At 38.9% G+C, this 25786-nt stretch overlaps 3 protein-coding genes across 4 annotated transcripts; 1 reads left to right on the plus strand and 2 right to left on the minus strand.

Annotated features, from left to right (window-relative positions):
* Positions 1 to 2339: 2339 nt before the first annotated feature.
* LOC135090594 (protein MAK16 homolog) lies at positions 2340 to 6262 on the minus strand. Its single transcript, XM_063987484.1, has 8 exons — positions 6128 to 6262; positions 5558 to 5604; positions 5283 to 5426; positions 4672 to 4854; positions 4370 to 4499; positions 3894 to 4073; positions 3476 to 3586; positions 2340 to 2582 (listed from the first exon to the last, which is right to left on the minus strand). Exons 1-8 carry the CDS (start codon positions 6140 to 6142, stop codon positions 2373 to 2375), a joined length of 1020 nt encoding a protein of 339 aa, XP_063843554.1. The 5' UTR covers positions 6143 to 6262; the 3' UTR covers positions 2340 to 2372.
* A 961-nt stretch (positions 6263 to 7223) lies between these two features.
* On the minus strand, positions 7224 to 12139 carry LOC135090593 (GDP-Man:Man(3)GlcNAc(2)-PP-Dol alpha-1,2-mannosyltransferase-like). Its single transcript, XM_063987483.1, has 4 exons — positions 11991 to 12139; positions 11199 to 11376; positions 10635 to 10759; positions 7224 to 10055 (listed from the first exon to the last, which is right to left on the minus strand). Exons 2-4 carry the CDS (start codon positions 11367 to 11369, stop codon positions 8837 to 8839), a joined length of 1515 nt encoding a protein of 504 aa, XP_063843553.1. The 5' UTR covers positions 11370 to 11376; positions 11991 to 12139; the 3' UTR covers positions 7224 to 8836.
* Positions 12140 to 12647: 508 nt separating this feature from the next.
* Positions 12648 to 25527, plus strand: LOC135090595 (T-cell immunomodulatory protein-like). Of its 2 annotated transcripts, XM_063987485.1 has the most exons (15): positions 12648 to 12777; positions 14021 to 14173; positions 18918 to 19014; positions 19373 to 19586; positions 19762 to 19961; positions 20134 to 20334; positions 20573 to 20684; positions 21053 to 21216; positions 21545 to 21737; positions 22387 to 22533; positions 23147 to 23300; positions 23949 to 24122; positions 24464 to 24563; positions 24814 to 24909; positions 25204 to 25527. In XM_063987485.1, exons 2-15 carry the CDS (start codon positions 14042 to 14044, stop codon positions 25287 to 25289), a joined length of 2070 nt encoding a protein of 689 aa, XP_063843555.1. In that variant the 5' UTR covers positions 12648 to 12777; positions 14021 to 14041; the 3' UTR covers positions 25290 to 25527. The 2 variants fall into 2 exon arrangements, with proteins under 2 accessions (XP_063843555.1, XP_063843556.1); XM_063987486.1 differs by lacking the exons at positions 18918 to 19014; positions 19373 to 19586; positions 19762 to 19961; ... (8 more) ...; positions 24814 to 24909; positions 25204 to 25527 and adding exons at positions 14473 to 15898; positions 16183 to 17382 and having other exon boundaries at positions 12746 to 12777.
* Positions 25528 to 25786: the final 259 nt, after the last annotated feature.

Here is a 25786-nt window from a genome sequence, read left to right on the forward strand (position 1 = left end):
CAGTGACTATTTTCAAAGGCCCGAGAGAGATGATTGGACGAGTTCTCAGAAGTTTCTCCTGTAAATGATGTACAGTCGCGATCAGCTGTGTCCTGTTTCGTCCCCATGGTGAATCGTAACTAGCTCTGGTTCGAAGGTTTGAACAGTGGTGCGTGAGTGAGGTGTAGTGGAGGAAGGAGGGTAGGAGAGGGAGACCCCGTTCCCCCTCGCCGGCCCCTCGCACTCCTCCCCTCACAACGCACCGCTGTTCAAACCTTCAAACCTGAGCTGGTTATAACCGTAGGTAGGCAAGAATAGGTAGGAATCAACATAGCCTTTGGTAAACATCACGAAAATTATCCTTTGTTCATATAGTCTACGTGACTTCCCTGTTTTCTGTCTGATGAAATATTGCCCACTATAACAACAGCAGGCACCATCCTGGCCACGTGGTGCTGATACAAATACAGATGTTATGTCTACGTCCGCTGTGTGTTAGCCGGTGGCACCTCCCGAGGCAGCGTAGTGGGAGGGCAGAGCTGTGTGCTTCTGGGAGGAATTACTAATGTGCAGCGGAGGGCCACATCGAGACTGTAGGCGTTTCTCGTTGGACTCAATGCAGTGTGAATGTGTGCACGAAACTCACACAAACTCGAAAAAATTAGGTGCTGCAATTTCGCTGTTTTACTGATAAGAAGACTCAGTGACATATTCCTAGCGTCTCTCAGTAACCTGAGACGCAGTGCATCACTTAACATTCTGGAGCATCACGATAATATATTTTCCGTAACGAGTGAATTCTCCAATTGTAACTATAAATAAACTTGTAAATAGTGTCTTAATCGAAACTTTCCCTCAAGCCTATTAATATAACGCTACCTTCAATAAAATGTTCCTGATGACAGCCGAGTAGGGGAACATGGTTAGGATTCATCATGGCGACGGAGCAGGACAATTGACCCCAAATGTACATATCTTGATAATCGTCACTAGAACCATAAAAACACCCTATAAACCTGTGTATATACAATCAGAGCCTTTTGAAAGCAATGGAGGTGCGGTGCAGAAATGTTTGTTGAATGTGGTCCCAAATCCCTTGTTTAAAGCTCTGGCTCTAAATGCCCCGGTCTAAACACGTGCTGGATAGTTCATATAACAGGACTCCCACACATACATAAGCATATCTCTAGCGTACCTTTAGCGTTGCGTTGTCAGGTATACTCTTCTAATTCCACCAGGACAGAAGAATAACAGCAAACACATTTTTTTTCCTTCTTTTAGGCGCGCATTACGTCGCTCTCCCATGCAAACATACCTCTTCCTCCTCTTCGCTCCAGTGTTGCCAAGTTAAACCTCAAGATGACTCTAAACAAAACTTTAAAATTATGTAAACTCATGTGGAGTACTTCAGATTTTCTTGCTAAAACAGTCTTTTAAATTTTCTAGATACGGAGTGAGCTTCCAGTGATGAAATATTATGAGAAAAAAAAATATAATAATAACGCAGTAAGCACAAAATTGGCAATACTGTTTGGATCTCCTTGAAAACTAATACAATGTCTCCCTTTACTTTATTCTCATTTTTTCATCTTTAGCAATACCTATTCGCCGTTTCTTCATCTAATTTTTTTTTTTATATTTAATATATTAGTGTAATGAGACAGAATTTTAAGGTTTAGGTGTATTGGCATCATAATGTATTATGGGAGAGTGCCACTGTATAGGTTCGCCATGGGTACCATACATAAATCATTGATACATCAATTTCAAGTCAGTTCCTTGTCTTTGATTACTGACACTCATTTGTCCATGAAAGAGGCTATAATTTTTTTTTTTCTCATGGAAATATGTTTGATAGCAGGGATGAGAAATAGCATGAATTTTCAACTTTTTTTTACTTTTTAGTTCCTTTAGTGAATGACACCTCTGTGAACGGTTTTTAATGTATATTTTGTTCCCCTTGGCCAATATCCCCCCTTGCATATCAAAAAAAATAAATTAATAAATAAATATAGATTTAAAAAGATGGGAGAAAATTGGCTCTCAAACATAGTGATAAGTGATTGGAATGGACTCGGTAATTGTATTGTCAGTTACTAGAAAGCATTACACAAGACAATGATGCAGGGAGAGTAAAGAAATTAAAGTACACTATAGAAGCAGGAGATATAACAGTACGTCACACTTAAAGCTTCCTACTAACAACTCTAACGATTGATAACACAGCCTATTCCAGTTATCTACTATCCTGTTTGAGAGGAAAGAAGTCTATATCAATTTTAGGGCACCTAGCTCAAGCAGCTCCCTTGTGTTCTTACATTCTTATACATACAGCCATACATGTAACACAAAATCCCAGGCACTTAACCTCAACTTTATTTTATACATCAACTTTATGTCGTAACTTTCACTTTACTGGAGTCTTCTGGCATCTCATATTCCACCTCCAGCCGGGCCTTTCCTCTCCTCTTTATGACCCGTGGACCTGCCGGCCTCTTCCCCACACTCCTGCTTGGCATCAATGCTTCCTCCTCGTCTTCCTCACCCTCATCACCGGATTGGTTCTCCTCATCTGAGCTCATGGCTATCCTTCCAGCAGCATCCTGTGTGATAGGGGTAACAAGTCAATTTAATTTAATCTGTCACTTTTATAATGAAAGATATGTATCAATTTTTGTTTATGTATCTGTCTGAATCTGTATCCCAGTTATGGAAGATATGGTCAGGCCACACACTCCATGGCTTCATAATAAATAGGGCATGGTGGCTATATTATTCCCAACTATGGTGTAGCCAGACTGTTATATGGACAATCAAAGGAATCATGGTTAACAATGCTACATTCATCCCTACTGTGATTTCCTCTGAATCATAAGTCCTCCAATATAATGACAGTTTCCTTATGAAGCCTGAAAAGTGATAATTTTCCACCAGATCAAGACTTACCACTGAGCAAAAATGCAAAACAGTGAACTAAGTGAAAGTTACTAAACAAGCTGTGCCTGGGCATTATAAGTCTCCTTATGAAACCTGACAACTGACGAATTTCCATCACATCAAGATTTAGCATTGTGAGAAGGCAAAGCACAGTGGATGTAAGTTGCCAGTTATTAAACAACTATCAGAGACACAGACTTAAAAGCTGAAGTAAAAGGTGAGCCTAGGTATTATGATAGTCTCCTAATGAAACCTGACAACAGACAGATTTCCACCAGATCAAGACTTAAATACAAATACAAAATACTGGGAACATAAGAGGTTACTAAACAACTAGCCATGACACAGATTCAAAAATTATATCTGCCTAGGTAACATGACAATCTCTATGAACTCTGACAACTGACAAATTTCCAGCAGACCATTGTGAGAAAAAACATAAGACAGAGAACTTAAGTGAAGGTTACTGAACAACTGTCTGAGACTTTACATGGTTAAAGTTACAAGGTGTGCCTATGTATAATTCATCATTAGTACAAGGAAAGTATGCAAAGCTAACCTCTAAGTCATCATCACTCTCATCAAAATCAGCAACAAACTGGTGCTCCTCTTCACTATCTTCATCCTCATCATCATCCTCGTCTTCATCCTCATCCTCGTCACTATCCATCTGCAGATAAGGAACAAAATAAATCTTGTTTTTAGGATAATTTTGTTGAATAATATTGAGACAGAGGGCAATTTTTTTTTCTTTTTTCTTCTTTTTCCTAAGAGGGGCACTGGCCAAGGGCAATAAGAATTGCCCACTGAGTACCAGTCCCAATAAGTCAAAAGCATCATCTAAAATTAGAGGATCAGTGTTTAGAAACCTCCCTCCTGAAAGAGTTCAAGGAGGATATAAAGAAATAGACAGTGAATTAATACAGTACAAAGAAAATGAGATCAATATCTGCAAGTTACTGTCATCCATCACTCACTTCTCTCCTCTCATCCTCCAAAGCCTCCTTCTCCAACTCTCCTTCAACGTCCTCATCAGTCTCTACTTCTTCCTCCTTCTCCTCTTCATATTCTTCCTCCTCTTCTATTTCACTTTCTTCCTCTTCTTCATCTATCCGTACATTGAAAGCCTCTTGTGGGAAGTTGTAGATGCGCTCATACTGAAACACATGAAAATGTTCAATAAAATTGTTGACAAATGTTAAATTAAAACAAAATTGGCATGGAATTTGACTTTTAACTATTCCTAGATTATTCTTGATTTAGGTGATAATTTTCCTCTAATGCATGACAACATTAACAGAATGAACTATGAATACCAAATGAGCAAACATCTACATTACATGACAATGAAAACTGGGAAAAAAATAATAGTTAGATCTTACTGCTTCTAACTCAAGAAAATAAAAACAGTATCACAAAAAGTCTTGCTAAATATATTAATAAAGTGTCTTACAGTTCCATCCTTCAGTCTCTGCAGCAGCTGTTTCTCAATGGCATTGTCAATTCTTGCAGCAACAAGGGCCTTTTCTTCACGTCTCTTTATGCGCAGGTCAACCTTCCGCTGTATAGGCACCAACTTCTTCCTGGAAAACAAATGCAGAACAGCAGTTAGATTCATCACCATCAGGCACCTTGGCTTGTGTGAGTTATGCAGTATCTTCCTTACCCAATTAAACTGACCCATCACATTAATCAAATAATTTCAGCTACCTTTCAAGAGAAGGTTCTTAAGTATAAAGTTGTATAGTGACTTACTGTCGCCCCAATTTGATTTTTCTCATGCGAGTGAGGTACTGAGTTATTTTCAGTAATCTCTGCCGACATTTCTGGCGAAAGTATTTTTTCCAGAAGATAAGATTCTCATCAATTTGCTGCAAAGCTTTGACAAAATTTCTTGAAAGCTTCACTTTTTCCCACTGCTTGGCAGGGAAAAAAGCTCTGAAAATGTATTCTAGAATAAATATGAATATAAAGTTAGAGAATAATGTTCCTCATCTATCAGTTTAAAAGCAAAACTGTCTCTGAAGCTGCACAAGCAATTCAAATCATAACAAATTAATCCACAGGAATTGGTGAATTGTTTTAAATACTTATTTGCACTAAATGAAAACTCTGAGAACATTTAGAAATATCAAATAATCATGCATTTTTAGCAATTTAAAATAGTCAAACTAATTTTGGTAAAATCAGAATCTTGCTATAATAGCAGCTATGTCGAAAATCAGTTAAAAATATATGTAATGCTTAAATCTCTCTCAGGGAACAAAACAAAATCCTGGTATGGTATTCTGCTCCCATGCATCTCTTTAGAACTATTCCTGGTTTCTGTGCATTTCATCTGCATCGGCTCTAGGATACATTCATACCTCTCAGCTGTGCGCATGTACAGGTAAATGACGCCCTTTTCCTCCCGAACTGTAGCATACTGTGTGTTAGCCAAGGGGCACGAGCTGCGGCTGCACAAGCCTGTCAGATTGAACTCATTTCTGCAAAACTTCTGGGACTTGGTTCTGCAAATGATTAATAAGTAATTATACAAAAGAAATTATAAGAAAAAAACAAGAAAATTATTTGTGAGGAAAAAACTGTCAGAATATATATGAGATTATACCCTAAAATGTCACCAAGCACATAAACTTACTGGATCTTGAAGGAACAGAAGGACTTGTTGATGATACTCCATGTTATCTGTAATCAAACAAAACAGACCAATCAGCAAACATGGGTGGTGGTGCAGATGTTGAGTATATCAGAAGTGCTGACAGAGGTGCTGATCTGAATATCTGATGTAATGCATACTTGCTTGATGACTCACTGGTTCCTAATGGTCTGACTATGACTGGATATTATGTCACTGTTGTTTCACTGTCCCTAATATTCGCAAACCCAACTCAATAGCCCTGCAAATCTTACACCAAATGCTCACATCTCCCCCAATAATTATCTTCGAAGCTACAGAATTTTTTTTAAATCCCCCAAAACTAACTCAAATTCAAGCTTACAAACCATACAGCAAGAGCTCAAACCTCCTCAACAATTCCATATCTTTGAAGCTAAAATGCCTTCATAAATCTGTTCCCTCCCACGGTACAGGTTGGGTGGGAGAACTCATCTCTAGATCCATCAAGTGCTGCAATGACCTTATACTCAGGACATTTCCCTTCCCTTGAAAGTCACATTACTATCTACGTTGCTAATAATGCATACTCACGTCGTCGCTCTGCATGGTAGCGATCTAAGGACTGGTGAGTAAGAGGCGCCGCCAGCAGCACACGTGCCTCCCAGTGTTGTTGTGGTGACTACGAGCCTAAACTTTACTTGAAATATTCACATATACTTTTTTTTTTTAATATACCTAAATACTGCAAGAAATTATGAAGGTTTTCAAATTACATTTACTTGAGTGCACGCACTGTAAATATTTTACGCTTGCCGTATAAATTTTCCTAAGGAAAAAATCTTTTATGCAACATATTCACTCGTCATTTCATGGTTGCACCTCATTTAGGTGTCAAATTTATTTTCTGAACAGTTTTGTTAAAAATCATTTTCATCTGCTCTGCCTTCGCCACAAATCATGTAATATTGATGGTTATATTCTAAGGATAAAACATTGAAGAAACTTATTCCAAAATCCAGCATGCTACCTGATGGGTCACACTCTCAGTTCCTCGAACCATAATTTTTCTTCACCGTCTTGTCGTTTTTAGTGGACCCATTATTTGATTATCTTCCAATCAGACTGAAGAAACCTGCAATGCCTTTCAACTACATATAGACTTATCAGCTTACCTCCTGTATATTCTATGGTATAAAGAACACATAGTGATGGACGAGTTTTATGAAACCCAACACTGTCCTTGGGTAAAATATTAAAAATGAGGAATACAAAAGGCACATGGTATGATAGAGGCCATCAGTCCTTACTAGTGGGGAGGACCTGCCACCATTCAATTAAATTTTCCAAGCCAACAATGCTTCATCTCATGATTAGTTTAGCTAGGAGTGGAAGGTCAACTTAGAGTTCACCCACAATACTGGGTAATGCTTCCTGGATCCTGCTGACTTAATGTTAGACTTCTCATCACCCTGGTTATAAAAGATGTGTGAAGGTGTGAGGCTGAAGTGAGATTAAGGACAGGAATGTAGTACAGAAGATGGGTTCAAATTCCTTGAAATGTAGGCTACTGATTGAATGCATTTTCTGAAATTCAGTACTTTGCTAAGAATTTGAAAAATTCAAGTATCTACATAGGCATGACTGATGTTTGAAAACTGGCATGCAGAAGGAACATAATACAACAAACCACAAGGATTATGTGCTATTACATTCTATGGATGTACTTCTGAAATAAGAACAAAGCCACCAGCCTTAAGACAGCAGGCCAAATCTTTGGTACAATCTGATCTTGTCAAACAATGACTAATACAGTGCAGGTAGGAAAACGTGTACTGCTACGTATGAATGGGCATTAACATTAAAAAGGAAAATCTGGGAAACGAATGGCACAAATACTAATTGATACACACTGAAAAAGAACATGCATTGTATATGATTTCAATATCCTGTGCAGGGCAACTCATGTTGTGCTATGGAACTAACTCATAAATGTATCACACAAAGGTGAGAGAAAATGGTACAGAGGCATGCTCATACACAGACCACAGTAATAATCTTCTTTTGGGTACAATAAGTGGAAATGTGTGATATAACACAACTAATCCTTGTACGTATAATGCTGGCCAAATAAAGAAAATAGTCAACATCCACATTTTCTTACAAGACTCCTGATATTAACTAAACTTTTAGCTGCAGTATCACTGGGAGTTAATCAATCCATAGTGTCAGCAATGTATCCTTTAGGACTTTGTCAATTATCTGAATAACAATCATGACCTTAATTCACCCACCCCCTGGAACGTGTCATCAAAGACTTCCCCAATAAAGTGTGCATCCATCGTGTGTGTTGCAGTGACAGGGGCCAACAGCCTTGCCCACCCACCTGCCTCCTTCCTCAACACAACACACAGCTGTCTACCACAATCCTATCAAATCACATGAGATAAAAACACCACAAATCAAATTCTAGTGTTCCTATACTCACATACACACCGTCTCACATATGTTTGTGATCACACATGTGCGCACACGCACACACACACACACACACACACACACACACACACACACACACACACACACACAGTGGTGGATGGAGAGATGGATCGGCAAGAGAACTCCTTAGTAAGTGATTGGACTTATCCTGTAAATTTGCTATGGTGGCCTAGAAAAAAATTAAAGTATAAATTTACTCTAAGTATAAAATAGAGCATACTTTCTATGGCAGTTGTCTATTAAATCCTTTCATAGAATTACTAGAAAAATTATAAGTAACTGCAACAGATTTATCAAAAAAGCAGAAACAATTGCTGGCCAACAACATTTTTCACCAATCTATCTCTGTTTCTAGCAACTCACATCCCTCCAGGTTCTTCCTTTCCAGGGACTGTGAGTTTAATCATCATAATTTTGAAAAGCAGGCTCCACATTTACATGGGTCACCCCTTACTGCCTGACAGCAGCTCGGCAATATGCAGCGTGAAAGAACATGGAGGTACTGCCTATCACCATCACCACCACTATCCCCAGCTTCACTGTCATCACCAGCACTACTACCATCATCACCACCTTATTCCCTACAATGAACAACTAAGTGGACATCTCAAGAGAGGACAGCAAAGGTTACAGATCACAGAAAAGGCACCCACCTTAACACTAAATAGTGCCAACTCCCTCTCACTTCTATGCATATTAAGGTAGCCACTCCTACACAACAAAATTTTTCCTTTACCAAAGTTATGAAGCCATAACATTTGTCATAATAAATAGCTACAACTAGTAACATTTTAACAGTAAGCATTAATTCAAAACTACATTAGTGGAGGAAAATAGACTCTCGCAAGCACCAAGAAAGGCCATTTCAAACTCTGCATCACTAAACCTGTCGACAGAACTCTTGGCCGCTAGTCGCATGCTTTCTTTCGTCTCACTGGAAGACTCAAGAACAGTTTTCATTGCCTGTGCATAAGACTCAACATCCAATGCCCTGTATCCAGTTTGCTGTCCTTCATAATCTACAACAATGTCCATTTTTGGTCCCCCAGAATCATGAGCAACCATTATGAGGCCACCAGCCATGCATTCCACCACACAGATGCCAAAATGTTCACACCACATGGTATGCAGTCCAATTGTGCCTTGCTGAACACACTCCAGCAGCTCATCAAATGGTGCATTCAGCTTCCACACTACTTTGTCCTCAATGTTCAGGGAGGCCGCCAAGTCTTTCAGCGCCGTGACCCTCTGGTGGTCCTCCTCATTCCGGCAGCCACCAATGATCACAAGCTGAGTCTCGGTGGCAGGGTCCACAATCTCACAGAGTCGGTGGAGGGCTTTCAACTGGAGGGCGTGGTCTTTCTCTGGACGAATCTGGCCTATTGACACTATGGACTTGACTTTCTTCTCTACGTCAGGAATGATCTCGAGACTTTTGAATTTTTCTGTATCACATGGAGGATACACGATATGAATGCGTCGATTCACTCCCCAGAGTGACGAAATGTGTCCATGTGTCCAGGAAGAATTGACCATCACCACCTGTGCACTCCAGCCGACGAGAGAATACAGCTCGGCAAACACTCTGTAATAAACCATCTTGGCAAAACTGAAGAAAGCACTGTTTGCAATGAGCCTCCTATTGTTGTGGGACTCAAGCCTGTCCGAAACTCTATTCAGCATGTCAGTACTTATGGTGGGGTAGTGAGTGTAGCACCCCACCACACAGCCGCCAATGAAGCGGAACACTGGGTAGGTAAATGCATAACCCATGGAATCAAAAAAGATGTCTGGCCGAAACTTGGACAGCGCTTCCCCAGCCAGCATTATGGAGCCAATACTCTGCATGAACAGCGTCAAGAAAGGGTAATATTTGGCCTCGACAATACTACGGCTTCTCAGAAATATAAATTCAACAGGCTGCGGCAGAGTAACATTAAACCTGTCCTTCGCTTTTTGCAGAATCTCCTCTGGTGAAGCTTCTGTGTCCCCTGTGTAGATGTAGCACTTGATGTTTTTGTACCTGAGGAAGAAAGTATTATCATTATTCACTCACTAAGATGTTCTCCAACACTGTGTTTCAATGTTCATCTATCCACAGGTAAATAATGAGTTTTTATATATGTTATTACTGTGTTTATTATCTTGCTTCATGCCTTACTAACTTCAAAGATATTATTCCATGTAGAAGGCCATGACAGGTAGAAAATCATGGTTGTAACATCATACAACACCAGCATTATTATCAACATTTTATTGTACATGAGGAAGGGAGACTACAATTTGATGGATCCACTAAGCAAAATCTGAGAGGGAAAGGAGCATCTCAGGAAGTATCTGTTTATATGTTCTTACCTTACCTAATTGTATTTTACAGGACTGAATCAAGGTCATAATTTCCTGTCTTTTAAAGTTAATTTGTCGTATTTATCTTTAAAGCTGTGAATGCTCCTTACACAAACTTTGGTCAGGAAAACTATACTTCCTGAAATATTTATTCGCTTTTTTTTTTATATAATTTCTTACAATGCCCTTTTAGAAACTGTACAAAAAGAGTGAAGAAAGATGCAAGGAAATATGTTTGCTCTCCAGGCACACTTACTTCTTCTGCAGTGATCTGATGGCGCACCACAGCACCCTCTCCCCTCCACCTCCAGCATTGCAATAAGGGTGAAAGAATGCCACGTGGATCTGCCCTGGGTCTCCCCTTGGCAATGTATACACGCACTGTTGGAACAAATAAGCACCAATGAATTAAGTCACTATGAAAGAAAAATGCTGTTTCAGAAAAAAGGAGTAAAAAGAAGATTAGTTTGAAGAGAATAATTTCATTTGAGGAGATGCCACATGGACCTGACCTGTGATTTTCTTGACTATTTATAAGGAGACTGTCAGAAGAGATCAGCATTCATATCAATAACTTAAGTCAATATAAAAGAAAAAAAATGCACAGTTCCAAGTATAACACATAAAACAAGAAAATATTTAAATCTGAGAAGGATGCAATATATAAGGACACTGTCAAAATAAATAAGCACTTGTACTAATGAATTACATCACTATAAAAGAAAAATAAATTCTCAGTTTCTGAAATAACAAGTAAAAACATGACTAATTTAAAAAAAAAAGAATCTAATACAAGGAAAAGAGAAAAGAAGCGACTTACAAACTTGAGGAGCACCCAGCACAGACAGAGGAGCCCCACCAAGATGACAAGCAGCTGCAGCAAGACAGTGATGGCCAGTGACCACACTCGCACCGACAGGGAGAACATCTGGGATACCAACTCAAACATCTCCAGCATGGAGTCCCTAATGTTGTTAATGGTTTGTATCATCGTCACCCTGAAGAGAGAGAAAAAAAAAGATGGATTATTATTATTTATCACTCACTTGCATCACCCTGAATTGAAAAAAAAAAAAGTTGGATTATTTTTCACTCATGCTTAAATTACTCAAATTAATTATTATTATTTATTTTTTTTTTTTTTTTAGGAAATCCATCTATAAAAGGAAATGTCACAGTATTCCTTGGCCAATAAAATGCGTGAATGAGAATGATGTTTTGTGTGCACTAAAAAATACCAAGTAATCCCCCACCAGCTGTTATGAGTCAATTAAGAGCATTCTCAATTTTCATTCCATATAGCTCTTGTTCAACTTCCTTCTCCCTATAAGTACCACGTCTCTTCCTGACTACTCTCTTGTCCATTCCTATTCATATGATAAATTTTTGCAACTAGAAATACCCCTAAAGACATCCTTACAATAGTAGTAGTAGTAGTAGTAGTAGTAGTAGTTATCTGGTTGCGACGATGATGATACTGACAGTAGTAGCAGTAGGTAGCAACAGTAATAATATTGGTAATGACTGCAGTGTTAGTGGTACTGATTATTGTAGTAGTAGCAGCAGCAGTAGTAGTAGTATTAGTAGTAACAGTAGTAGTAGTTGAATTTACCTGATAAAAGCGGAGGTTCACTTTAGCTGTGCCCACGATTAACAAAATATCACAGTATCTAAGGTGATCAGAGGCAGCGGTGACAGCACTAAGCAGGCGGTGCGGAACAGCTGACGTCTGCCATCATCACCCTTGCTGATGTAAACACTGACATCTCTTGCCAGTGCATACTAAATTAAAGGTGTCTTGACAGAAAAATATTATATAAATAATAGTATATATTTTTTTATGTATTTGTATTTTACATTTGAAATAAAAAAAAAAAAACGTTATCTATGTTTTTGGTTATCAGTAAAAACCGGAGACGAAGGATCCTTCTGCATCAACCTACTAGTACTGCAAATCTATATAAATATTAAGACAATATTCCAATAAATATTTTTCAGGCCCAAATGTAATCCACCCACATATAAAAATAAATAAATAAATAAATAAAAAGATTATAATAATCTGAGCTGAAACAAGAACGTATAAATGACTATCTTAATTATTCTAATAGCTATGAAAATCGCAACACCAAATCAAGTGAAATTAACGTGAGATAATTTGAATATTACAGAAATAGGAAAAGAAACGCGCCGAGATCTAAGATAAGAGTCGAAGTCACAACTGAGAGAATAACATGATAGTGAAAATACTTTTTTTTTAATTTTAATATTCAAAACAAAACTTACTCACTAGATTCATTGAAATAAACGAGAAGTAACCTTAGATGTTAGTGAAATAGGAAGAGAATCCGGCCGAGTTGTGAAAGAAGAGCCGAAGTCACAGCTGAGAGGACAACACGGTAATACAAAACACTCCTGTTATTTACTTCATACTGTCCTTGGTAGTCTTTCCATAACTATTTGATGCTTTCCTCGCGACTGTGAACCTATGGCATGTATGTTGAGCGAGTTCAGTTAGTGTAGAAAATAGCAGTGTAAGAATAAATACCTAATCAAATGGTGCAATCAGCAGGAGTAGTAGTTGACTCACCTGGTTGGCTACGCTTTCATGACATATTTACAAGCAAGTAGAGGTTATTTCTATGAATATGAGGACAATACTGATCTGCAGGTACGCCAATAAGATTTCAATACAATAACAAGCTGTTCTAATAGTAGTGGCTGAGTTGCGTACCTTATGCCGAATATTGATGGGAAAAATGTGTATTAATGAGATCAAGGAATAATACTGTATAATGAGGTAACACAGGTTAACATAATACTACATCATAAGCTGGTATAATATTATAAGATAAGATGATCTGTAGTGAAATAAGGATGAGGGACTAGTCTACAAACTGGTAAAGGAGAGGACCAAAGTAGTAGTAGTAGTAGTAAAGTGAACATGTAAACACTACCTATTTATTTTTCTCCGTCATTAGTGTTACTGACTGTGGCTAATGTGCAGAATAGCTGCTCCCGACCGATCTGTCTAATTTTTTGGTCATGAAAGGTATGTTAGGGTAGATTAGGCCCCCAGTGCTAGGGTGAACAGGAAGTGTAGTTTTACCTTCCGCACGTAGTAAAAAAGCTTATCTTTGAGAAATTTCTCCAGATTTTTTTTTTGTCCAGGGAAATTTCCCTAGATTTTCAGGAAATTCTTGATATTTTTTGTGGACTTTTTTTTCAGTAATTTGGCTTTTCCGCTCAAAAAATCAGCTTTCCTGATGGATCCCCCAAGTTTGTTGAGGCTAGGGAAAGATTTTATGTGAAAAGGATGGGAGCAGTGGCACTGCATTTTCACTATATTTTTCTTCCTTTTTTTTTTATATAATAATGAAGTAACAGCAGCTTCATCTATGGGTCAGCCTTTTTTTTTTATATAATAATGAAGTGACAGCAGCTTCATCTATGGGTCAGGTTAAGTTAAGTTTAGATTAATTTAGTTCATAAATATCACTGCTGATTTCATTACTGGTATATTACAATATGAAAAAAAAAATTTTGTCCAGAAATAGTCACAAAATTAGTAACTGAAGGTTAATTTCAATAGTCCGTGCCCCCTTTTTTTCTTAACAAAATAACATGGATTTGTGTGTTCAGGCTGTGCTGGTGTGTGGTGTGATGGGGAAGATTGAGGTGCGGCAGTTGGTACAGGGCATTCCCTTTGCCACAGCGGTCCTGGCTCGCTCTCCTCTGAGCTGGTCTGCAGATAACAACATTGCTCTCGTCACCCAGCATGGTGTCTACATTTTGGTAAGTCTTGTTGATTTTTTTCCATTTTCAGGGAACTAGTTGAGGTAGTAGTTTAGTTACTGGACATGTCTGTCATTGCCTGCATCCACACTTAATAAATGGGTTGAAATATTTTGCTGTTTTATTTTCTTCATGTATTATTCTGTTAACTTTATAGAAATTTCTTTTGTCTCCTTTATAATCATTACATATCATTACTACTACTTCTACTACTAAAGCTATGACAACTACTGCTATTACTGGTACTACTTCTATTATCATTGATATAATTACTATTGCAGTTAATTTTTTCCTTGCAGGTATGTTGAGGAGAATTTGGCATGAGTGTTATTCACATCATAGAGACACACTTGAAACTGAAAACTGTATTAGTAATTGAAAACTGTTGATATCTAGTGTGGTGAAAATGAACTGTGAATAACTTGCTTTTTATTGTGGTTGCATTCAAAGAAAATTGCAAAGATGTATGGATTGAAATTCTTAATAGTTCTAGTGACAGTGACCCAGTCATTGGGACTAAACTTCACCGAGTATGTGTTTGGCACCAATACAAATTTCTTGCCAGCTGCATTTGGGGACTTCAACTCTGATAAATTGACTGACTTATTTGTGGTGACGGAGGATGGCAAAACGCTAGAGATACTAATATCTCAGCCTGAGCCGCCCCTCATGGTTCCCTCAGGACCTGATAATAAAAGGCTTTTCTGCACCTACAAGACCCTCAATATAGTCAATGTTGCTCCTGGGGACTTTGATGGAAATGGTGCCATGGATGTGATGATAGTGTCACACAATACCAAGGTGTCTGAGTTCTTTGAAGTGTATATCCTTTGGGGAAGTCTCAAGGAAGAGCCTTTAAGGTGTGGGTCAGAAGACCTTCCTTTACTGTCACTCTCTGGGCAGCCACTGGTCATGGATTACAATGGAGATATGATCCCAGACCTGTTTGGGGAAGATAAGAATAACACCAGAATGTTTTGGGTATTTGGACCAAAGAGAGATTCTCCAACAGCTGTGCCAGTAGAAATAGGTAACCTGACAAGCCTGAGAGTGCCAAGTTCACATGCCTTCATTGACCTGGATGACGATCTTGCAGCTGACTTGTGGGTAACTGCTACGGGACAGTATGAAGTGTGGATGAAATCTTTCAAGGGTTTTAAATTGAACCGTACCACTGAACCACCAGCTCCCGTGGTTGGCCAGACATCATTTGCAGATGTGAATCTTGATGGAGAAGTGGATGCTCTTGTTCCAGCTTGCAAGGATGAATCATGTTCACAGAGTGCAATATATATATACAGTTATGGGCATTCAAAATGGATTGAGCTGGATGTCAACTTCAAGGACTCGTCTGAAAATATCTGGAGGTACCCACAGTCAAAAGATAAGGATTATCTTTACACAGACACCATTACCTTACATGTTGGCGACTACAATCTAGACGGCTACCCAGACTTTCTGGTCACCCTCATCAATACAGAGAATAAACCGAGAGTGATCCTGATGGAGAACGTCAAATGTGAGGAGGCATGCAGCGCTTACCCTCGCAAGTTTGTACCCCATTGGAATCTGTTTGAAGAATTTGGTGATACTGTATTGGGAACCTTCTTTGACTTTCAAGAAGATGGCACACTGGATATCCTTCTGGTGCGAAAGGACTCTGATGGGAAGTACCAGCTGGGAGTGTACAAAGACCCCAATGAGTATGATGCTGTCTTTGTCAAGGTAAGGACTGAGCTGCTTGTTGTGGAATGCTTGTAGTAGTGTGTAGAATCTGCAGCTCTAGCCAGATTTCTCTGATAGATTAGTAGTAATGGGAAGAGACTAGTATTTTGCCACACACCATAACTTACCTACCTAACATATAACTTACCAAATGCTTGATGTTCCAAACTCTTATAAGTATATACATTTTGAGTTCTAGTATGGTTCAGAGAATGTATACCATTAAGTGTACTGTTTGAGAGCTTGACCAGTACATACATCAGCAACGAGGTCCTGCATTACAGGTGCTCATCCCTACGGGGCGCTGCTATGGGTCTGACTGCCAGCTGCACAATATTCCATATGGCACCAACCAGCCAGGGCCCTCCATCACCTACACCATCACTACAGCCACAGGAGGCATGCAGCAGTCCAGAGACACCCAGCTGTCCCAGACGGCCTACCATGCCCTCCAGCTGCCTTACACTGTCTTTGGTTTGGGACGAAACTGGAACTTTGTGGAGGAACTGAGGGTTGGCATCCCCAAGGGAAACAACTCAGAGACCCTGAGCAGCAGTTTCACCCAGATCATCCCCAACTCCCAGCTGATAGTGATACCATACCCAAGGGGGCACCCTGACCGGTGGGTGAGCAAGCTGTTCATCACCCCCAGCAAGGCAATGCTCATGACGGCCGGGGCGCTGGTGGGCACCTGCCTCTTTGTGGCCGCCATCATCGGCATCCTCTACCGCAGGGAGTTGCAGCAGGATAAGAGAGAGAAGCAGCAGGACGCACACAAGTTTCATTTTGATGCCATGTAAACCATAAGTATTCTTGCTTTATAGTGTGTACCAGTATGATTCTTTTGTAGTGTTTCACTGTTCATCATCAGATATCCATCAGTCTTAGTTTTTCCTTATTCATTAATAGTTATCAGTTCTTGATTTCAGTTGTATGTTCATATGTACCAATGATATACCTAGTCATGTAGTGCTGATCTTCCAGTATGAATGAATATTTATAATTTTCTCATATGTTGAGGTATGTAATTTATTTTGGTTACATGATGTATGGTAAAGGAATTGGATGCCTTGCTTGATTTGTGATGATTTGTGTGCCTACATATTCTGGTGTGAAGTTTTGCATTGCACTCATGCTGTGTGAGGACTTGTGAAGCACAGAGTTCGTGATACTTAACTCATGTGAATTTTGGTCTTACATTTTGGAGGTCTGCCTTATAGCATTATATTCTGTGTGTGTAGATATGTATATAATGGAAGAGAAAATAACTTGTAAGAGTATATATATATATAGGTACATCAAAGTGTAAGTTTTATTATGGTTGGCTGGGGAGAGAGAGGACAATTTATAAAACTTAGCTGAAAATTATTTCTATACAGTAAAATCCCTCTCATCCGGCATTCGAGTATCCGGCAGCTTCAAGTATCCGGCACATTTTTCCCCAAGCCTTAAAATCAATAAAAAATCAATGTGTACTCATAAAATCGATTAAAATTCCCGCGCGAGGCATACTTTGTCCCCTCGCCACCAGAGCGCACTGCTTCGCGCCACCCGTGGCCCACTGCACTGTGTTTACTCAGTGACTCAGTCCCGCGTGTGCACTGTTTATCACCTGACGCCTTCATCATGCCTAAAGTTGTAGAAAAGAGGAAGCATGTTGTGCTTACATTTAAGCAGCTGATCAGATCAGCTGATCTTTGTTATGGTAAGATGCGTGAGTGTAGGGTGGTGATTGTGGACATAATTTCACTTCTACTCAAGTATCCAGCATGTCAGCAGTCCTGTTGATGCCGGATAAGAGGGATTTTACTGTACTATTACTGCACTGAATATTTTACAGTGCTTTAAGTTCAAGTTTCATGATGGGTTTTTTTTTTTTTTTATGGTTAATCACTTTTTTTTTTTTTTTTTTTTTTTTTTTTTTTTTTTTTTTTTTTTTTTTTACAATTGGGCATTTTTCATACATGCACCTTGAAACTTTGAAAAAAGTAATTAATATTGAATATATCCTGCTGAGGATAGACCAATGAGTAAGAAATAAACAAAATAAATATGCCAGGAAATGGTATTGTAATACATGGATTTACCTTTCTCCTGTATCATTTAGCTGTAAGATTTATTTTTATACTTTCATTTTTTTTTTTTTTTTTTTTTTTTTTTTAGAGAGAGAGAGAAAGAGAGAGAGAGATTTCTGACAAATTTTGGAATTCATATTGAAATTTTCACAGTTCTTAATTATGTGAACTTAAGATAAGTCAGTTTGGACTAAAGAAAGGTAATGATTTTTTTAGAAAGGTGAAATCATTCAATTTACAGATCTGATTTACCCAAGAACTGATTGCATAATCAATAGTTAATAAGGCAGAAGTTTACATGTGGTTCTGTCCTCAAGGAATTAACAGTGGGAATGAGTGAATGAAAGAGAGAGAGAGAGAGGGGGGGGTGTTAGGAAGTGAAGTGTGCAAGCATGTCATGTTGTATCCATCCATCTTCAAGGGATTCCATGGAAAAAGCACTAGAGAGAGAGTTTGTGTGTGGATGGAAGGGCTTCATCTTATGCTTCTTCAAGTATGCAAATAAAGAATATATGTTTTGGCAAATATGTTTTATTTACCAAAGAAATTAGGTATATTACAACATTAGTATTATGTAATGCATGAATAACCAATATGTTTGTGGTATTTATGATTACTTCAGCTACAGAGGCAGCTATGTACCAGCCAGTATCCTTTGTAAGCAGGGATAAAGTGGACACACACACTTAACTCACAGATGAACCCACTAGCATCCCTTAACACTCTGGCATACCAAATACATAGTCAACTATCAAGTGATACTCAACAAAACTCAATCAGGTTTCTTTACATTGGTATACAAGCATACCTGATATATTTATTTATTATTTATTTTTGGAACTAATTATGAAAATGGACTCCTTGTAGAAGTAAAAAAATAAAGTTAGAAATACACTCCTGTATATTCCAAGAACATATTGTTGAATGCTGTAATGTTTTGCCAGGAGGTAACCCTGTCCCCTGAGGAGTGCACGCCAGCACTGATGTTAACCCGCTTCTTCCTGGCGGCTCCTGATGCTCAGGCCTCCAAAGCCCACCCAGGTCAGCTCAAGTTAAATGCAGGTAGCAAAGTAAACTGGAATGGAGTGAAATGTGATGCTGCTCATGGTTGGTGTGAAATTACAGACAATTAATTAATGGTGTGAATTTGGTGTTCCTGTTTGAGTAACAAGTAATGATGAAAGTAACTGGCACAGCCCAATGTCTGCATTAGCTCTATGCTCTGGTATAAAAGTACTTTAATTTGTTAAGCTTATTATGATTCTTTGTTGTTAGGCTTCTGTTGGGGTTTGGATTGAGATCTACCCTGAGAGAGTACAAAAAATTCAGTTATCTTGAATGAGTTGCACAAGTCAGTATAGTATGTAGTGAGTCACCTATGGCATCGTCCACCTGGCAGACATCAACCTGACCAACGTGCTGCAGACAGTAGATCATGTCACTGGCCACACCATGATGATGGATGCCATGCTGTCAGCCAACCAGCGTGCCGAGGTGGAGCAAGAGCCTCGCACATCTCGCAGCAGTGCCTCCTGCATGCCCAGTGGTGAGGCCACCCACAGGGGCTACCAGCAGGGTGTGTGGTCTCCTCAGGGGGTTGGCCAGCATGGGAGGTGTGTGGCTCATTGCTTATTGATTTATTACTACAGTAATTATGAGTATACATTTAAATTTCTAAAACCCTTTTTTACTATTTCCTAATAAGCTCATTGTTAGTATCTGATCAATATTAAATACCTGTTACTATACAAATCTAAAAGCTTATTGCTCTGTGGCTTTCCTGGGTAGGTGTGTGCTGGCCCTGCTTACCACAAACTACAAAGTGACTCTGGTGGGACGGACAAACCGGTACTGGGGGGAGCTGGCAGACCTCTCCTCACAGTGGCTCAAGTACTGTTCACATGAGGCCTGGCAGAGAGTCAAAGTCCCAAAGGATGCCCCAGTGCACATCCAGTACAAGGCACGAATGGCAATGCTGGCCATCTGCAGTGAGTGTTTATCCTTGTGGCCGAGTATGCTTTGCTCAGTCAAATCTTGTACCATTGCTGTCACTTGTTTTGCTTTCTATCTTTTTCATGGGAATTGTTGATCAAGAATGACTTTTTAATGCAAATTTATAGATGATTATCAATATGCATTATCCTTATTATTGACTGTCAGGACTGGTGTGGACATCAGTGTGTGAAGAGGCAGGTGGCAAGTACTGCCTGCTGATTGGCCTGACAGAGGGAGGCCATGCAGTGTTCTGGCGTGTGACATCAGACTGCACCTCCCAAGAGCAGGTCCACTTGTTGAGTGCACAAGAGACAAACATGACACAGATCAAATCAGCTCACTGGTACACCGCTGGGGATAACTCTGGTAGGTGTTGGCAGCTTCGCTGGTTTATACAACTCTGTTTTGATTTGAAAGAAAAAAATGTGATGTGCATTAATACTCACAATCAGCAATTAGCATTAGAATATATTCATAACTATATTAATATTCAACTAAAAATTTTCACAGTATGAAATCAATGATAATCCTTAATTATTAAAGACACTGCACAGTATCCTAAGTGATACATCTCATGTATCATCTTTAATTCAAATACTTTCAGGCTATTTGACCCTTGGGAACAGTCAAGGACAAGTGAAGATCATGTGCTGTGAGTTCAGCCACAAACACATTTTGCTGAGAGACTTGGGCTATGCCTGGGAGAGTGCTGACAGGTGAGAAGTACATGCAGTCCCTGCACTCTGCATTTGTGTGGATATATGAATCAGGAAGCATAAATTTGGAACTGTTGACTGTTTTTCTTGTCTGTATGTTTGTACTTTAAGTAGAAGTAAAGGGTATCAATTTGCAAACACTGTTTGTGAAGCAAAAATCACAATTGCATGGCTTGAGTAGCTGATCCATGTAAACAGTGATGATTACTGGTATATATTTTCAGATATTTTCAGATGATCATGATATGCCATCATGATATCCACTTGCAATAAACTTAGGTTACTTTGAGCATCATCAAGTTAGCACATCTGAAAAAAGAATCAGCTGGCATTAGAATCTTTACTTACATTAAATTTTGTTTTTCCAGGATGATTGTCAACCAGACTGAGTTGTGTCCCATTGAGGGAGACCAGTACCTCCTGCTCTTGGCCAAACACAATATCCTGCTGGTGTCATCAATTTCGCTCACCACACAGCACCTTGCTGTCAACCACACATCACACACCTTTATTGGAGACCTTGAGATCTCAGGTTTGTCTGCATTTAGGGGCACCACTAAGCTTACTATTAGTTATTTTTATTATTACTATTACTGTTATTTCTATATTACTACAAATTATTTATTTGTTATTATTATTTTTCTACAAAATAAATTGTTTGTATATGTTTCATACCTAAATGCTTAACTTTTTTCATGTTACTATTACAAATATACCTTCCATATATTTCCATAACTTAACCTCTTAATATCTAATGTCTTGCTCTCCTTCAACCTTAAGTTTCATTCAAAGACTTCTTGTGGTATTGAAAGTAATTGCACTACTTTCATTGTCAGAAGTATAAGAACTCTAATTTGCAGGTCTTCTAGTATTTGATGACCTGAATGTTTATGCAGCAGCGAAAGACGGCTTTGTAAAACACGTCTCCATAAAGTTGCTGAATGATGGAAGTACAAATGTTGAGGTGCAGGATGCCATCTTTCACTCAGAGGGGGTCACTTACTCAGACCTGGTGGCCTCTCCCAACAAGGCAATGGTCTGTGTGTTTGAGTCGTGAGTATTGTTTACTTCTCCACGTTTGAGTGAGTGAGTTGTGAGAGCTGTTTATTTTATTGTGTTTGAGTTGTGAGTATTGTTTATTCCTATGTTTGAGTTGTGAGTACTGTTTACCTCTCTGTGTTTGAGTTGTGAGTACTGTTTACTTCTCTGTGTTTGAGCGAGTGAGCGAGTGAGTGAATGGCAAGAACCAGAATTTTAATATAGACATCAGTCATATAGCACCATGGAGGAGATGAAAGGGAGAAATACAAAGGAGCAGAAGTGACAGGTAAATGATCAAGTGTGTTCAAATGATGGTAAAAGAAAAAAAAATGTATAGTGATTTCTTTTAATGAAAATTTGGTCTTAGAATCTCATTTCCAACAAGGCGATGATCTGTGTATTTGAGCTACAGATTCCATTTCTTTCTCCATTTTCTCCATCACTGACAGCAAAAGAAAAGAATGTAGTACAGTAATGAATTAGTGCAGCAAAGTCAGTTGGTTCTAATAGGTCATTCTACATGGAGTTTATTCATTATAGTGTCTCTTTCACTCTCAGTCAGGAAGTATCATCCTTATAAGTTTCTGAATAAGTGCTATAATTCCTTACATAACTGTGGTTTGATAATGTAGATTTAGAATGCCTCGTTGTTTACTTCCAGCATCCGAGTGGCATACGATCATCTGATAGAGAGAGAACCAACACTCATCAACATCTACAGAGTGGTGGAGACTGCCAGAATGGTGGACTGGGTGCTGGAGAGTCCACTGCCACTCCACCTTAGTGCTGACATATTTGAGAGTCTGAGGTGAGGATGGATGATCAGTTGTGTTTAAAGGATGGTAAAAGAAAAAATATATATGGTGACTGCCTTGAATGAATGTATTTGGTTTTATGTTGTTTTCAACAAGGCGATGGTCCAAAAAATTTACTTGTTTTTTCTTTATATGTACATAGTACACTTCAAACTGTACTTTACTGAAGGGAAATTGGTTTTGTTAGGTTGTGTTTATGTTATGAGGCTTGTGGAGAGAGAGAGAGAGAGAGAGAGAGAGAAAAGGGGATTGGAATATATGTAAGTACGAGGTGTATGGAAAGTAGCAAGTGACGACTCATCTTCTTCTCGTAGCCATCCCCCTTGAGAGATTTTTAAGGAACAGAAATCAGAGTAGACAGACAAACAGATGGAGCAATAGTAACATTATTCTGTGAACTACAAAGCACACTTACATTCTTCATTAATTATACCATGATAGATAAATGAATGGAAAGATAAATAGATAAATATATAAAAAGATAGATAGGTAAGTAGATATATAGAAAGACAGATGCACAGATTAAAAGATAGAAGTATAGATAGATAGACTGACAGCAGATTGTTTGCCTAGAATGGTACTAAATGTAAAAAAATGCTCCCACAGGATATCGGTTTGCAAAGCTGGTCGGTCATCCCTTAGTGTCCTTCAGGTTGATGAGATTCCTAACCAGTCCCTGCAGAAACTCAAGGCTCATTTCTGGCTGGTGAAGATATCCAAGAGTGTGGCATCCTCAAATGAAGCTCTTCTGGAAACACTGGTAAATTTGTTTGCTTGGATCCGTCATTGATAAGGTGTATAATAAATTGCCCTAAGTATTGTTATTAATGTGAGAAAATAATAGAAATCTGTCATTCTCCCACTAATGTACTGAAATAATGCTCAATATTCATCTTGTGCATATAACAAAATAAGATTGACCTTTAAAACTACTCAGTAATCAGGTTGTTAGTGGAGTCATTAGAGAACTTTCGAGGCAGATTAGACAAATGTATGGATGATGATGATAGGTGGAAATAGGTAGGTATGTTTCATACAGGGACTGCCATGTGTAGGATTGATGGCATCTTGCAGCTTCCCATATTTTCTTATGTTCTTATGTGATCAGGTAGTGTTAAGAATCAAAGCGCATTACAGATTTAACTTCATGTAATAGCTTAAGTATAGTAATGCAGTGACTTGGCTGAACACTATGGCACTGACCTGACTACTAACAGCTCTCACTTACTGAATGTTTTTATGTGAATGATGTGCATCCTATACTTTTCTTGTCTCTGTTTACTCTCCGAGATAAATATTAGAACATTTTTTAAACTATCATGTTTAATTTCTTAAATGTGAGTAGTACAGCAATGTCTGTCTTCACTTGAAAGTTCAACAGCTTTTCGTCCAATTGTTTGCATTACAGAATGAGGTGGAAGCAAAAGTGCAGGAAGCCATTCTTATGAAATGGATTGTTGATGTCCTTGAAAAGTTTGCACAAAGAAAGGAGCCCTTCCTGCCATCCATAGTACACTCCCTCTCCCTCATGTGTGACTGGATGAAGAAAGATGGAAGGCAAGGTGTCAAGAGAAGTGTGGAGGTGATTACTGCTCACTCAGCTTTACTTAATATAATATTTAGTGAGGTTAATTAATGACACTTGAACATTTTAGTTATTCTGGTATCTTTTACCCCTTGTGAACTTGTGAATTAATACTTTGTGTTCTGAAGCATTACTACACATAATTGACAAGAAATTTTTGGGGAATGCCATTGCAAGATTTGTTCAATGAAGAGAGTTGATAACAGATATCATTGCATTATAAGTGCTCACAATACTACATTCATTCCTCCGTAAGAATGAAGAAAAGATATGACACAAAAGGCCACTGTTCTACCCAATGTTATAAAGCCCAGCATTTCTTCCTTTCCACCTCACAGCCACTAGCCAAAAGACTGGAGAAGAGCAAGAGGGAGCAGTGCCCAGTGTGCAAGGCACCGGTGCAGCTCAAGTGGCTGACTCATGGGCGGTGTGGTAATGGTAACTATCACAACAACTTTATGTGAAGTAATCAAAGCCTGAACTCAAAAGCAGGGATAGAGACCAGTGAAGGATATTTAGAGGTGTTGAGTAGAGTAATTATAAGCTTCCAGTGATAAACAATCTTATGTGAATCAATCAAAACCCAGACTCGAAACCAAAAGGTAGAGAACGGTGGAGGGTGTTCAGAGGTGTGTGGAGTAATTATAATCTTCCAGTAATAATGATGAATGTGTTTTCTGACGGGTAGGTCACACGTTGCCCCGCTGCTGCCTAACACTTATGCTGACAGAGCCGTCCATCATGTGTTCCCGATGCAGAGTGTATGCCCATGTGGATGCCAAAGGTGAGGCTGTCCCTGCACACCTCCAGTCTGTTGATCACACTGCAGTAAATGTACTGATGAATAAAGTCTAATGTATTAAACAACCCACTCCCTTCAGAAACTTATCATCATTAAGTTCATATAGATTCCTTGTGGGCTCATTTTCAGTCTTGATGTCTTATAGAGTGTACTGTTGAGTAAAACCTGCATTGTTAAACAACCCACTCCCTTCAGAATCTTCCCATTATCATATATGGATTCCTTGTACGGTCAATTCCAGTCTTGATGTCTTACATAAGCATTGTTCCATTGCAGACATAGTTGAGGAGGATGCCTACACCTGCACGTATTGCAGTGGACCCATGGTGAGTGACCTCAATGGAAGGACATGCAGGAAGTAACAGGCATGAGCTGTGCCGAGATTCCAGAGAAGCTTTATATGTTGAGGGAATGTTGCCTTGTCACCTATTCACTCCTCACAGAGCCACCCCTGTACCTGTCTAAAGCCTAACTAGCAGCACTGGGCTTATGATTTTGTCTGTTCATGTGAGCCATATGTTGCGCTGTTCATGTCTGGATGGGAAAAAAAGACAATTCCTGATTGAAGGAATAATCAATAAAGTTTTTTTTATACACAAATGTTTATTACAACCCCCCACACTGCCCACTCCACAACCTCCCACACTACCTTGGGACACCCTCTCCAGCCACAGGATTTTGTAGGTTTTGGTCAAGAACACACTTCACCCTGGCATCTACATGTTTTCCAAGGGTATTGGTGCCAACAACGACCCCAGGTGTGGTTATATCCTCAATTTATCATCTTTGTCTGCATCATGATTGGTGGGTTTGTGTGCCTGTGCATTATTACTTTTTATTACTTATTTGTAAACCAAAA

This window comes from Scylla paramamosain, chromosome 35 (genome assembly GCF_035594125.1).
Source record: "Scylla paramamosain isolate STU-SP2022 chromosome 35, ASM3559412v1, whole genome shotgun sequence".
Taxonomy (NCBI): domain Eukaryota; kingdom Metazoa; phylum Arthropoda; class Malacostraca; order Decapoda; family Portunidae; genus Scylla; species Scylla paramamosain.